General features: G+C 42.6%; 1 protein-coding gene across 1 annotated transcript; it reads left to right on the top strand.

Moving 5' to 3' along the window:
- Positions 1-7,809: 7,809 nt before the first annotated feature.
- Positions 7,810-13,127, top strand: ZNF281 (zinc finger protein 281). Its single transcript, XM_015869526.2, has one exon. It carries the CDS (start codon positions 7,880-7,882, stop codon positions 10,526-10,528), a length of 2,649 nt encoding a protein of 882 aa, XP_015725012.1. The 5' UTR covers positions 7,810-7,879; the 3' UTR covers positions 10,529-13,127.
- Positions 13,128-16,191: the final 3,064 nt, after the last annotated feature.

The following is a 16,191-nucleotide window of genomic DNA, read 5'->3' on the forward strand; positions in this document are numbered from 1 at the left end:
TTGCATTGATGTTTAAAGGTGAAGTACTCTGTAGAGAGTTTCACTTTCCTAGCTCTGGATTAGCTACAGAGAGCACTTTGCAGCTGCCTTGTCCATATGCACTTTCTGCTGTTTTCTGCCACCAGCCTTATCTTTACATAGACAGAGCTCCCCAGCAAAAGCCCAAAAGGCGTTTGGCTTTTAGGGGATGGCAGCATCAGGAACCTAAAGCAATGGAAAAGATGTGTTTGGATTGAGGCCTCCAAAGCTGTGTTTTTCTTGCTGTGCATCTCTACGTCTAAACCAAACAGAACTGATCTGATGTGAAAAATGGAGGGGAGGATGTGGCAAAGCTGTTCAGTCACATAATAAGGAGATTAGCTTTATGAGGAAAAAGTGTCTATCATGGATCCCTCTGACTGGAGAGAATTTAGATGGAAAGCTTTGAGTTATTTTTTTTTTTTTTTTTAGGCTACTAATGGAACCTAGGATGGATAACCCTCTAGGAAGTGTGAAAGTATAGGTGTATTTTTAGATCTCCTGAGCTTAAGCTGCATAAATTCTGTTCAGAATTATAGTTAGAAAGTGAAAATAAATACAACACATTCTACCACTAACAACAGATAGTTCTGTTATGTTGAATTAACAATATTTAGGATGAAGTCTGAGCAGCTTTTCTAAATGTGGAAAAAATCCTATTGATCTGAATGTGCTACAAATCACACCCAGCTGTTTTTCAGTCATTGTGCTTAGATTTATGGGGTCTGCCTATTATTTATAAAGAAAAGAAATTTAGACAAGTGTGTATCATGTTCTTTACAGCTCACTGAAGATTTTCTGGAGTCTATGGATTGAGATAAGCTGTAACCTTAGGCTTCAAGCTACTGTATGGCAAGAGAGGGCAGTATGCAGTAGCTTCTGGTCTTGAGGTCCTCTGCAATGTGTGTGTTTGTATGTATATTTCAGGTGGAGAAACGCTTACTAATACAAACATGTATTAATGGTAGCATTGGGATTACGCTTTGACTGTGTTTAGCTCATATTAGAGAGATCTCACTGTTGTCCTTGCAGTACAATTTGCACATCAGTAATTCTGAATGTTTAATTTACCATAAAGAGGACTTATTTCTCCTGTACTCACGTTTAGAAATGCAAAAAGAAGAAACACGGAATTTAGCTTGACATAGTGTGAATCGATGTATTTTGCGCTACATACCTCACCATAAAGAGGCTTTGAGCTTACTGGGTTTGTGTTAACTTGTTCAGGGTGGAGCAGAACAACCTTCAGAAGAAGAAAGTCATTTAAAACCTTTCTCAGTAGAAAATGTTTTAGATGTTATTGGTTTAAAGAACAATAATGAATTCTTTGGGTGAAACACATTCTATTTCTCTGTGTCTTGGAGGAATTTTTAAAAGTACAGTTTAAAAACAGAAAAGGTATTTCTGAGCACAAGAAACAGATGGCAGCTGGAAGAAGTTACAGACTGCTAACAGTAAGCAGGCAGAGTGGAATCTGCAGCTCTTTCCCATCAGCCAGAGTTCCAGGTACAACACTGTGTAGAATGACACTTGTACAACAGCAGTATTAAGCGATGGAATAGCAGGACCGTATGCTGTGTGTTAGTTGTCTTAACCTACTGAGCATGTGTGAGCAACTGAATGAAAAATAGGACAGAAGAAGCATGGCAGTCTCCTCTCTCTCTGCCTGGAGCTGTATTTATCTTTAGAGGTTTACTGTATATTCTAATTAATTTGATTCATAAAGCAAAATGGCTTCATGTGTTGGCTTTACGTGCAGTCAAGATTCTACAGAATAACGTATTCATTTGTAAAGTGTATCTGAAGCAGGTCATTCAAAAGACTTGCTACCAGCAGTAGGAAATCTTTTTACACCATAATATTCAATGAAAAAAAAACCCAATATATATATTCATATATATGTGTATATATATATAAATACACACAAATTTATATATATAAATACACACACACATATATCCTGTAATTGTAGTCCTTACAGACTTTCTGTAGTATTCATACTGTCCTCTTCAAACACGTGTGGAAATAAGAATTTTAATCACCTCAGAAACAAGCAAACAAAACCCTCAAAAAACAACAGCAATAACAAAACCATAGCAACAACACAGGCTTGTACCCGGTTGCTCCAGTAAGATTTTGGTATGGTGCTGATGATGTACTTGAATGAAATCAGAACTTTTGCTGTACCTCTTGTACAGAACCATTAGGTTTTCTTATTATTCCAAAACTACCTTTATTTTCATGTAGATTGTTACTTTTACCTAAAACAAACCTTATGGTAGCAGAAAGCAGTAAGGAAGACCAATTTGCTAAAGTCTGTGAAAAATCTGGGCTGCTCCTTCAATATACCAGGTGCTCTACTGCATGTGTTATATAGATTCAACTGTGATTTCCTGTGTGGCTCTTTAGCAGCACGTGTTTCTGAGAAGGATACGTTCTGCAGCATTCCTGCTAACATGGATGTTTTTTTTCCCTATTAATTTCTGAGAACTGTGATAGCAAATAACTAATCCAGCTACAATGAGATTTTTCAGCTGTTACTGCTCCTTCCCTTAGGAGGGCTTCAACCTGTGTTTCGATAAAACCCCAAAGCCTGACTTTCTGTTTCTGGCTGTGTGCTGGCATAACTTTCATTGTGGGTTAGATTTAACTTTGTGGCAATTTGCACAAAACAAATGCAGAAGAATAACATTTGTATGCTTTGTTTATTACAGGGATTCTTGTTGTGGAAGCCAGAGTGCTGCTTTGCTTGTGCAGCTCTCCATTTTACCCACACTGTTGGAAGTGCCTTTCTAACATGACTGATCTAAGGAAGAGCCATCTGGTTCCCCACAGATGAGGTAGAGAGGAATCAATCTCCAATGCTAAATCAAAAAACTCTGGACAGTAGGTTGCTATTTGCTCCCATGCCTTTGCTATGGCTGTTTTTATTATTAATTATGGGTTTTCTGAGGCTCTGCTAGTTCAGTAGCACTACAAATGTTTTGCTTCAAAATATTGTCCAATTGGGTATTTATAAGAATGTATTTGGGTTTTAATTATGCATAGTTTTTACTTGAATATTTTGCTAATATGTTTAATTGACCCGCTGAAGTATCCCTGCATGTCTTCTAGTAGTTGAGAATTCTTAACCTTATTCAGTTGTATGGTGTTGGATGAAATGTGCTGCCTCCAGAAGGAAGCTTTTAGAAATAGTTAAGAGACAAAGGTTAAAAACTGAGGGGAAAAAAAACTTCTGATGAAAACAAACAATAAAACAGCAAAACGCACCTTGAAGATCACCGCTGCCCTAAAGCAGAATAAGCTCAGTCTCCACAAAGCAAACATCCAGCCCAGCTGAATCCCGGCAGATGCAGTTTTACCCAAGACTTGTTATTGTTATGATGCTGTGTACTTCCAAGGTGCTAGGGACACCTGACCTCCTGCCTGGAGCAGCTGAAGGGCTGAGGCAGCCACCTGCAGAACCACACTGTGGGCAACACTATATTAATGTCACAGCACCAACACCAAACACGAGTCTTCATGAAGGATTAAGGATGCCCACAGCACTTCGTATCTCCAGCAGTGAAATTTTTATAGGACTTATTATGAAGCTCAGGAGGAACAAACACTTGGTGTGCCAATTCAAAATCAGGAATTTTTAGTGATTTGTTTATTTTCTGTAGGATGAGTTTATATCCAAACCGAAGTGGCTACCTGGTTTGTTTGCCTGCGATTACACAGAATGCACAGACCTTGGGACAGAGTGAGAAGCAATTAAAGTACGATTTCTGCATTTCTTGGGCAATAAATAAAGCATTCCAGTGTGCCAGAGATCTTGAACTTATATATTCCAAAACTTAAACAGTAAACACCAGTGTTTAGATGGGCAGTCGTGGCAAGACTCCCTAATTATGGAAATACCTGCGTAACAGGCAGTGCACAATTAGACTGATTATTTGGTAGCCTGAGAAATAGCTTTTTTTTCCTTCTTGCTTATTCTCTGCCTCTTGCCATGGCATCTCCCCGTTCTGGCTTCTTGCCCAAGAGGGAAAGCCCTAAACTCCTAAGAACTTGAAAATGGAGGAGATAAGGGGATCTGAAGGTGTGCACTTTGTTGTTTTCCTTTTAATTTTCTTTTTTAGCATATGCATTTAGCACATAGCAGGTCCCAATCACATTGCTAAATAACATCACTTAAATGGCTTACGTATTTGCACGCTGCTTACATTTGCATTGTTAGCATCAACATGAAACGTGGCTACCAGCAGCTTTTGGTAGCATCAAAGCTCAGTGAATCTTTAAAAGCTTGGGACTAAAGCATTTTGCAGATAATTTTTGTAGATCAGTTTAAAAATGCCTGTGGTGCTGCCCATGTCTCTATATATTGAACAATGCGATTAATCAGCTGCCTCTGTCCAATGCTTTTTATGACATGCTTATCTTGCTCCTTATAACGTTGGTATTTACTTTTTATTGCAGTGTAACTTCAGAGGAAGTTTCCAATCTTTTTTTTTTTCCATAGTGTAAATGCAGATTTTGGATGATACAGTGAAAGGAGCCGATCAGAACAGCCCACATGAGCTGTATTCAAAGAGATGAAGAAAATGGGTCTTTGCTCTGTAAGTAATTATGCTTGTGTGTAATTTTCCCTTACCTGAGTTGCCAGGTCCCAGGGTTCTGGTTATTCTGTTTACAAATACGCCACATGACATAAATGAGGTATGTTTTATACGAAGATGTGCTCTCAAATGTGGCTGTATATTCTTTGAGTTGATTTTCTGCTGAGTTCACTGACATAATCAGTAAATAACCAAAGTACTGGATTTATTATTATTATTATTATTATTATTATTATTATTATTATTATTATTATTATTATTATTAAGAATAGGCATGAAACTAAATTACTGTTTGTCCCATGGGTTTTATACATTGGCACTGGGTAATCCAGGCATCCACCACATGTGAATGAGCTCTGTCTGATTGCTCCCTGCCTGATGAAACAGCGATTCTGCTGGTGGGCAATTCCAGAAACACTTAATCTGTCCTTAGCTGATTTGCACATAGGATTAAAAATATAGATTCCTTTTATTTATGCTCCTTAAAATAAATAAAATAAATACAAATGAATGTAACAATTGTTAACGTGTTTCTGTACCTGCCAGCAGACTGCGGGAACCAGGAATATGTTGTGTGGACAAAGAGGTTTTGATACGTCAAGGAGGTACATAGTGAGTGTGTTATTCATTCTTACTTCCAGTCCAATACTGGTACAATGTTAAGAAAGCTGTTAAAATAAAAAGCTTTGATTAAGCTATGTGTTATTATTTGCATTATACCTTGCTGCCCTCTTTGCTTTCTTCCTGTTTAGATTTATAAGACGGTGAACCAGTGTGCATATATTTCCTAAAGAATATTCAAGATGATGCATTTATATACACACATATATTTAGTTGGGTATCTGGTAATGTACGTATTTTTCTTAATTTCTTTCTTTCTTTTTTAAAGAAAAGCCCCAAAGAATTGGGGATGTTGGCTCTGTCCTTTGCTACAGCATCTGTCTTCTGTTTTCTAATTTATTTGGGGATTTTGTATGCAGATGATTCATGTAGAAAATTATCCTGATTTCTAATTAGTGTCTCGGTGCTGAGTTTCTCATCGCCGAGCACCTGAACACCACAAATTCTGTAGGTGATGCACTCCCACGTTATCAAATAAATGCTCAAGGTACAGCTTATAATGTTGAAGAATAGAAAAATAAATTGACCTTGATGAAGTGTGTCTTCTTTTGTCTGTTCCCAGGAAAGTTTATTTCAGGTATTTCTACTGCTGAAATGATTAGAGTTAACAGCTTTTTCCCTCCATTTTATTTTACAGGGTCTCTTCATCTTCCTGATATATGGGGTGTACAACACAGAGGTAAGTCTGCTTGGAGTATCTCAAGGCTGACAGAGTGAATGAGAGAAATGACAGGTTTCTTATCTTGATAACTGAGGGACAAAGTTGGCTTTCCATATGAGTGTCCTACTGCCCTTCATGCTTGGACTAGCTTATATGCATCCCAGCTTACCATTAAACACAGACACCCTGAATAAAGGGACAGACTCATTTCTCATAGGCACTGACTAATATTTTACTGCTGCTTGAAGTTTTTTTTTTAATTCCTGGTCCGTCTTTTAACACTGAGCTAAACCTGGCTGTCCTCAACTTTCATCATCTAATTTGTGATCGAAAATGCACTGTTACCTTACACACTCTTTAAAGGAAACTGTTCAAGAGATAAAAGGAACTCCTTATATATACACGTGCCCTCCAAATTTTGGTGGGTGTAACAATTGCATCCAATTACATTTTTTATGTTAATTAGGTTATTTTGCAGATGTCAGGGTTTGACCTGAGGCTTCTAACAAAGCAGTTACGTCTGTGGAAGTACTTTGTATGTGTGGGCTGAACTCTCATAAGGGATTATTTTATGTGGTATAAAAATCATAAGCAATTTACCCAGCTGCTTTCATTGCTTCCATTATGTCTGTTACTGGTAACTGGCTGCATATACATGTCCAGTTCCAAGGTTTGAAGTTAAGGCACCCGTGCAGTTTAAATCTGTATAGAATTTGGGATTCCTTAATAGAACCCTGTGGAAATATGAAAGATTTTCAAGGTCTATGGTGAGAAATGAAGCAGGGTTTTAGTCAGACGTCTTTAGCATGCAACAACCCACAAGAAAGATGCTGTCTCAGTGTGTTGTGGATATTTTCAGACAGGCAGGAAGGTATTTTGAGAGTTGGAAATGACTTCTGCTGTGAGGATGAGTTATTTCTGTGCGTGTATGGAACAGGTACCCAGTCCATGTTTGCTGCAGTGTGGGCCTGAGAAGGCAGCGTTCTGTGTTGTGTTCTGTGTTGTGTTCTGTGTTGTGTTCTGTGTTGTGTTCTGTGTTGTGTTCTGCTCTGGGGCCTGCAGGGCTTTCGGTAGATGATGTGGTGCAGTGACTGCACGTGTAAGATGTGCCCAGGGGCCGCAGCTGGGCACGCTGATGTTATTCTGTGTTAGCATCTCGCTGCTGAGAGCTTCCATTGACTCAGTGCAGCGTTCGTAAGCGAGTGGTGTGTTGTACCTGCGATGCAGGCAGTAATCGCGGTGCTGCGGCGGCTTTAATTAGAGCTGCGGGCAGAGCTGCCGGGACGCGGCCTGTTACTGCAGTCATTACCCACGTGTTACATGTTCCGCGTGTCCTGCGGGCACTCAGAGCAACACCCGCCGTTGGTCGCCGTTCGGCCGTGGCTCATCGCAGCGCCGTGTGCTGGCAGCGCGGCCCCGGTAGCGGCGGCTCTGTGGGCTCCGCTCGGAGCTGCGGGCGGGAGGTGGCGCCCAGGGCCGCTCCCGGGCGGGGCAGCGAGTATTGCCCGCCCGCCCCGCCCCGCAGCCCCGCGTTGTACCGCGCTCCGCTCCGGGCCTTGCGGCGCCCACCAACATGGCCCCGCGCCCCCCCCGTAGCCCCGCTCCGGCTGCAGCCAGCCCGGCCCCGTGGCGCCTGCGCACTGCCTGCCCGCACAGCGCCCGGCCGGGCCGTACCCAGCGTGCCGCGCGGCGCGCATGTGCAGTGCGTGGCGCAGGGGCTGCTAATTCCATTGTGGAGCGGACGCGGCGTTATTTGTAACTGGAGGCGGCGGCGGGAGCCGTAAGTGCAGCCCGGGCAGGAGCCGCCCGGCGGCCGCGGGCGTTGCGGGTGGCGGCGATGCGCCCGGGCGGCGGCTGCCGGGCCGTGCTGGGAGCCCGGCGCTGAGCGCGGCGGGGGCGGGCGGGCGGCGGGTCCCGCGAGCCCCCCCTGAGGTGCGGGCCGCGCTCCTCCCCGGGCCGCGCCTCCCGCTCCCGGGGAATGAAACTCGGCGGCGGTTTCCTCGGCGGCGGCGGCGGCGGCGGCAAGAGGGCGGCGGCCATGGAGCCCGGCTTCCCCCCCGGCATGGTGATGTTCAACCACCGCCTGCCCCCGGTCACCAGCTTCACCCGGGCGGCCGCGCCCCCCCCGGCGGCCCAGCACCCCCCGCAGTGCGCGCTCCCCCCGCCTTCCGCCGCCTCCGCCGCCGCTTCCTCCGCGGCCGAGCCCCCGGCGCCGCCCGCCCCCCAGGACGTGACTTTCAAGAAGGAGCCGGTGGGCGCTTTCCCCTCCGCGCCCTCCTCCGCTCAGCGCGGCCCCTGGGGCTTCCTGCAGTCCCTGGTCAGCATCAAGCAGGAGAAGCCCAGCGAGCAGGACGAGGAAGAGCCGCCGCAGCACCACCACCACCACTACGGGGGGCTCTTCGGGGCGCCGGGCGAGGAGCGGCCCCCGGGCCTGGGGGGCGGCGGCGGCGAAGGCGGCGGGCAGAGCGTGATCCAGGACCTGAGCCTCCTGCAGCACCTGCACCAGCATCCCCCCCGGGACCTGCTGCTGGGCGGCAGAGCCGAGGGCGGCCCCGGCAGCTCGGGCGAGCCGAAGCACGACGCCCAGGTCAAGAAGGCGAAGAGGCCAAAGCCAGAAACTCAGGGAATCAAAGCCAAGCGGAAGCCCAGCGCTTCGTCCAAGCCCCCCCTGGTGGGTGACGCAGAAGGTGCCGTCGCGTCCCCGAGTCAGAAACCTCACGTCTGCGAACACTGCAGCGCTGCCTTCAGGAGCTCCTACCACTTGCGCAGGCACGTGCTCATCCACACCGGGGAGAGGCCTTTCCAGTGCAGCCAGTGCAGCATGGGCTTCATCCAGAAATACCTTCTGCAACGGCACGAGAAGATCCACAGCAGGGAGAAGCCTTTTGGGTGCGACCAGTGCAGCATGAAGTTCATCCAGAAGTACCACATGGAAAGACACAAGAGGACGCATAGCGGAGAAAAGCCATACAAGTGCGACACTTGTCAGCAGTATTTTTCAAGGACTGATAGACTTTTGAAGCACAGAAGAACGTGTGGTGAAGCCATAGGGAAAGCTGGCGCTGGAATGGAGCTCGGGTCATCACACAACATGGGTAGCTTGGCTGCGTTGTCTCAGGGAAATACAAATTCCTCAAGGAGAAAAAGTAAAACGAAAAGCGTATCCACTGAAAACAAAGGAAACAAGTGTAGCAGCAAAGTAGCGGAATCTCAAGTTACGAGTAATGTGGCCATGCCAAATTATGCAGTCGATATTCCTATTGTGTCTTCCAGCGGTGGTCTCGTTGGCACAGGCATAGAAGAACTTCAGAAAAAGGTGCCAAAACTGGTCTTCAAGAAAGGAAGCAGAAAACAGGCAGACAAAAACTACCTTAACTTTGTGTCACCACTGCCAGATATTCTTGGGCAAAAAACCCTGTCTGGGAAACAGAGTGGCTCTCTGGGCTCGTTAGTAGCCAATACCAGTGTAGAAAATATTGGCCTTCTCCAAAGTCCAAGCGGTAAATCAGGTCAAATAAGTAGTAATTATGATGATGCCATGCAGTTTTCAAAGAAAAGAAGATACTTGCAAACTGCAAGTGGTAACAGTGCCTTTTCAATTAATGTCGGACACATGACTTCCCAGCAGTCCGTCATCCAGTCTGCAGGTGTTAGCGTTATGGACAACGAAACTCCCTTGTCTCTTATCGATTCAGCATCCTTGAACAGCGAAATAAAGACTTGCCACGACAAGTCCGGTATTCCCGATGAAGTCTTACAGAGCCTTTTGGATCAGTACTCTCACAAGTCGGAAGGCCAGAAAGAAGATCCCTTCAGTATAACTGAACAGCGTGTGGACTTGCACAGCTCGGGAGAACATTCAGAGATGGTTCAGGAAGAAAATTTGAGTCCTAACTCTCAAACTGTTCCAAACGATAAGGCGAGCATGTTGCAAGAATACTCCAAATACCTCCAACAAGCTTTTGAAAGAACGACCAATAGCACTGGTTTTGCATTTGGACCCAGTTTCCAGTTTGTTAGCTTGTCTTCAACTCTCCATAACCACACTCTGTTTCAGGACAAACAGATATACACTACATCTCCGCTCGAGTGTGGCTTCAGCCAATCCGTTACCTCAGTATTGCCAACTGCGTTGCCAAAACCTCCATTTGGGATGTTGCTTGGTTCTCAGCCAGGCTTTTATTTATCTGCTTTGGAGGCTACGCATCAACAGTTGACTCCTTCTCAAGAGCTGGACGATCTCATCGATCCTCAGAAAACCTTAGAGACTTCATCTAACTACCAGTCAACATCTCAGAAACTGACTGGCCAGAAGGAACAGAAAAACTTAGAATCCTCAACGAGCTTTCAGATCCCATCTCAGGAGTTAGCTAGCCAGATAGATCCTCAGAAGGACATAGAGCCTAGAGCAACCTACCAGATCGAGAACTTTGCACAAGCGTTTGGTTCTCAGTTTAAGTCGGGCAGCAGGGTGCCAATGACTTTTATCACTAACTCTAATGGAGAAGTGGACCATAGGGTAAGGACTTCAGTCTCAGATTTCTCAGGGTATTCAAATATGATGTCTGATGTAAGTGAGCCATGTAGTACACGAGTAAAAACCCCAACCAGTCAGAGTTACAGGTAAGGTCCCGACTGTGACCGAGCTGTGGGGTCTTCTTACTGTAGTTTTACTTTGACAACACTGCCATTGGAATGTTTCTACACGGTCCTATTAAGAATAATGTAACATGCCCTTTCAATGCAACTTTTCATATTTAGTTTATTTTGTTAGTGTGATTTTTTTAGATCTGTTTTATTACGGTTTTTAATCAGGAATCAATAGATTAAAATAGTGTTTTTGTTCAAGTGGCAACGTTTAGCAATCAAATTTACATATATAGATTGTCAGGGAATAGCCCAAAAAGCTTAAAATGCAAAAAATTAACTTTGTTCCTAGGACTAAGGTTTATTCTAATTACTTTACTCTCAGGAAAGTGTAATGAAGCATGGGAATTCTATGCACCGCTAGTGTATTGGAACTTCCAATTTACAGATAGTGACAAATGTGTATATCTCAAGCTTTTTGAGGAAGGGATCTGTAACATTTCACATTGCTGTCTCTTATGTCTGGGCTGGTCTGAAAGAATTTTTGCTACCTAAACTGTGTTGCTTTTCAAGTACTTCTACGTGATGCTGATTCCGGACAGGTTGAGCAGATGCTCTTGGATCTGTACTAAGAACCCAGAACGGTAGCTTTAATATAAACAATAATGTCCCCAGAACTCCTTTGGTAAGACTGTAATTCCGTAAAGAGGTTCTGTTGACACAAACCATGAGAACAAAAAGCATGCCTCTGGTTCATGCCATTGTAACCCCAACTTGAGGCTACGGTTGTATTCGAGATGTCCTTTTGGGATGCATTATTTATTTTACATGCCTCAAAAGAAGATGGTCTTTTTCTCCTCCCCCTTCCCGCATTCTTTTGATGTTTAAGGTTCCCTTTTTCTCGTTGTGTTCCCAATACCTGGATTTGTGTTGTTGGTTTCCCCCCTCCCGTCCCCCCCCTTATTTTACACCTTTTTCCTTCCCCCTTTTGCCTAAATTGCCTACTCCCTCCCTTACCCGTCTTAGCTAGCATTTAAAAAGTTTTACATTCCAGAAAATGAGTATCTTACCATGTATTTCTTGATGTCTTACGGCATCAAATAATGAACAGCGAACTCCCACACCTTATAGAATTCTGTCAAGGTTTCCGTGTACAATAAGAAATAATATACTCCCAACTGTACATACCGAGGCCCTGGTCCTGCATCAGGATCAGCTGACGTGGCCCCCTGTGCCCCTCTTCGTTACCAGTGGTGTCATTGGAGCTCTTTACGGATACAGGGGCTTGCAGCAGTTCATCGCTGTGGGCTTAGGGCCTAAGGCTGCAATTCCATCAAAGGTTTCTGGTGATGACGTCAACTACGAGAGTAGGACTTGAGTGGCTTGTTAATATCAACAGAACTTTTCTTTGGAATTATTGCCTTACGTTATGTATATTTTGTGGTACATTATTTATTATATGTGAATCATGACTTGATGCCTGTGGAGCCACGGAAACCTGCTCAAAATACTGGTGGCCATTCAGAGCTGCTGAAAGGCAGTGGCACTGCTCTAAACCACTTTTTTAAAATGTATTTTTTGATTAGTTTTTTAATGTAATTTTGGTGACGTTTATGCTGATGGTTTTTTTTGGTTTGTTTTTTTTTTTTAATGTACTCTTGGTGATGTTTCAGTCTTATGTACTTTTCTGGTGTCAGGAAAGTACCAGTGGTTGTTTGCAGTCTTATTGTGTACTCAGCCTATTACAGGCTTCCATGTATAATAAAGTTATTAACATTTGTGCAAGTGTAAAACACTTCTGTTATGAAAGTGGTGTATTATTAAATGAATCATTACAAAAATCCTTTGTAATTTCTCCCTTTGTCCCTCACCACTAAAATTTGAAACCCAAGCCCACTCGTAACCTCTTTTACTAGGCAAACTTTCTTTTTCTTACTAATCTAGAATTCCCCAAAATCCACGTAACTCCATTAACGTTTGCTTTATTACTTCTTTATGTATTTCATCGTATTTCAGTTTAGCGAAAGGGAACAACAGCTGTTCTCTATACGCAGATCCATGTTAACGGGGATGAAATAATCCATAACCACTCGTTGGCTCTTTCAGTACCTCTTCCTTTGTTTTTCAGAGGTTATAATTTACTTTCTTTATATTGTGTGTAGTAGAGATTGCGTATGTATTGTTCTGGCTGTTTGCTTTAACTTAATACTAATAAAACCTGTTATTCACAAAATCATAGAGATATCACTTCTATTATCCAGTAACGCTTCTCAGAGCATCTTAGGGAAATGTTAAGTGAGAAAGTTTTGAGAAGGTGTGATTTAACATTACCAGCATGTTCTCAGCTTCTGTTCTTCCTTCAGTTTCTTTCTGGATCAGATAATCTGAATGTGCAATTTTGGACATCAGGTCTCTGTCCCATATTTTGAGCTGACAAGGGGAAAAAAAGAAAAACTAATGGATTTGCTCCTACTGTTTGTACAACCTCACCTTTTAAGATCTGTGTTTTTTGTATATGGTTTTGGTTAAAAATACTACAAGTGTGTATTGTTAATTTGAAAGATGTTTTGTAATTGCTGAAAATCCGGAATGACACCATATAATGCAATTTTGTTCAAAGTAAAGATTTGAGAAAGTCATCTACCTGTTTTATTTTCCTCCTAAACTGACTTACCTTCTAAGGAACACCTGAGTAAGGGTAGTAGTATGGTAGAGTACTTGTAAGTGTGGTATTTAATGAGAAGGTGGTTTTCAGATATCCTGAGGTCATGTTTTAATTCAACTTCGCTTGTAATTATAAGAGCGGCAGTATTGGGAAGCTCAGCAGTGGTGAAGCACTGAAGAACAGAAGGCTGCAGTTTGGATCACGGCGGTGAGATGGACGAGAGAAAGATCGTGGAAATCGTGACAAGTAATGAAATACAGCAAATAAGGATGAAAATCTTCCCAAGTAAATATAAAATGATGTTAAATGGTTAATATTCAGCCAATTGCTAGGAAAAACTGGAAAGATCCAGGAGGGAAAATCACTTATGGCTTATTTATTTATTTTTTAATTATGGTAGGAGAATAACTTATTTACTATCACTAACACAGGGAGTATAAAGAACTGATATATAGGATGATAGAAAATTGTCCATGAAGTGTTTTCTTACAGTCGTAGCTCACATAACCTGTTTTTGCTTGGAACAGGCATGATTTGGTACCCTGAATTGTGAATGTTTCTGTGTACCCTGAGGTGCTAAAAGCTCACATCTGACTTACCCACAGGTAACATTAAAAAGCTGCCTGATGTGTGCGGTAGTTCCTGAATGAGCTGAGTTGGACGCAGACTTGTGGATGGTGGGTGGAATTTTAGAATAAATGTTGGTGTTTCTCATGCTTTGCATGTTATTTTCTGCACACATTTCCCAAAACAAAATTAAGGAAGAAAACCTTACTGTTCCATGGGCATTTCATCTCTCTTTAAAATCAAATTGATAATACATACCTAATATATATTAATCCTTAAACTAGTGGCATCCTTTTTTGGAGCTTGGACTTGAGGCTTAGTTCAAATAGCAATTTCTACCAAGTGCCCTATATTGTGGCATCTGTTTCTCTTTGTCGTATGATAGAATTGGCTTTCTGGCATATGTATGTAGACCCTCCAAGTGAATTTTAATGTGATTTTTGTACAATTACTTTTGTACAGGAATTTAAGAAAACAATATGTAGTACTTTGTGTAGCATTTAGAATACAGGATATACCCTGTTTACTGTATTAATGGCTATGAAGTATGAATATGCTCTGGTGTTCAAAACATGGTTCTTGTCCCCTTTTTCACTTGCAGCTAAAACCCAGGTTTATTTTAGCATTGTTTCCCAATGCAGTGAGACGTTTCAAGGAGAACAAGTCTCATGTCAGTACAGTTTGGTTGTTGTTGCCTCAGACGCTAAAAAATGACTTTGTGATGCCCAGTTTCAGGTTGACACCTGTGACCTGAAGGGACAGGTACTGGGACATGTCTTTGACAGTGATTGGAGCTGAGTTCCTTCTGTAACACCCCTGCTGTTCCAAACTCGATTTGTGCTCAGATGAACTGGGGAACAGATACCAGCTTAGTAAATATGGAATAGCTGATTGTCTAGAATAAAGTAGGAGCTGTGTGGCACGGTCATGAGGGAGTTAAATTCTCTAAGGTGACATTAAGAAGCCTAAATCACTAGCCTGTTCTTTCTTTTCCATTGTATTCACTGTAAATCTAGCATCTGGGGAATCCATGTTCTGTGAAGAGCTGCCTCATGAAGCTTAGTCCTGCTTCATGCTCTGAGGGTCGTCATGCAATTGGTTGTGCATGCAAACGGCAGTGCCAGCGTTGCTTGGGAAAAGTCATCATGTAATCAATTTGTCTTAATGCACGTACAAGATGCGGTGAATTGAGGATTAGAAAGATTTAGTGGTAACGTTTATAAAATTCTAATGCTTGGTTTTTAATCTTGATGCTAATGTAAGTTTTTGTGTTTGGTATGCTACGATAATTACATCTTGGTATGTTTTGTTTTTATTGCATCTGTAGTGGATTTTGCAATTTTAGAACTGAAGGTACACTATGAAGTTGCCTTTGTGCTTGGGGGACTTGGTGTTAAATCTGATCAGGTATTATCTGGCCAAGTGGAAGAATGAAGAAAGAACTCGTTTATTAGTGCATTTATTTGATTACTGTAACTTACTTAATCTTACCTTTAAATTTGTTGTATGTTGTATGTTGTCTCTGTGGCACTACAAATACAAGAACATGACATGAGCAAGGCATGCAATGGTTGTTATGCAGGAGCTGTAGCATGTGTCAGATACTCTCTACAGTAGCATGTGTGCTGCTTTTGATGCTAAACACCTGGTAAGGGTAGGTTAAAACCTGCTCAGGGTAGATTATTACCATTAACAATTACATGTCATTGCTGTTCACATGAAATTTGCACTTTGTGCTTTTTGTAAAGTGTTGTTTTGATGTTCTTTGAAGGCTAAAAGGCAGATTATGTTTAATCTCATAATTTCTTTTTACTGTGCATACTTCTGTCTGTGCTTGTGCTCTCTTCCCATTGGAGGGGAGGTTGGAGTCCTGATTGAATCATGATGTAGGTGTGTGCTGGCATACGGACTGAAATTGTATTGGCCATGGTAAGGATAGTTCAGTCTGCTCAGACACTGAGTATTTTTCCTTGGGAAGGGGAAATGTGAGTGGTGGGTGGTTGTGTTCTGAGATGAGTGGGAATAAAATCAGTCTGAAACCTGTTCCAAAAACTAGAATTTACAAAGAAAAAATGTATGCAACTTGAGTGACAAGGTTTTGAATCACTTTAATTTGCTTTCTTGTAACAGGAAAACGCGTAGATATGTAATAAAACAGCTTGCATGTTCTATCTGAGGTGCTGTAAAGTAGAGTGTGTAAATTATGCCTATGGATCTTATCTGTTAAATGAAGTGCATCTCTGCAATGAAAAGTGGATTAACTTAAGAAGTGCTTGATAATGTTGGAAAATGAGATTGGTAAGGAATAGCTTATGCCATCGCAGAGGTCATTTATATTTCTTTAGTAAACATCTACCTGGAACTTGGTCATGTTATGCAGGATGACACATTTATTTACTTGTAAGTGCTCATGGTGCTGCGTCTTAGGGGGCAGGCAATCATGTTACCTTGGTAGAGAGAATGTGGCCTTC

This window comes from Coturnix japonica, chromosome 8 (assembly GCF_001577835.2).
Source record: "Coturnix japonica isolate 7356 chromosome 8, Coturnix japonica 2.1, whole genome shotgun sequence".
NCBI classification, from domain to species: domain Eukaryota; kingdom Metazoa; phylum Chordata; class Aves; order Galliformes; family Phasianidae; genus Coturnix; species Coturnix japonica.

What these genes read in the sequence shown, in the direction of transcription:
- ZNF281 (XM_015869526.2), top strand. Translation starts at nt 7,880, where the DNA reads ATGAAACTCGGCGGCGGTTTCCTCGGCGGCGGCGGCGGCGGCGGCAAG.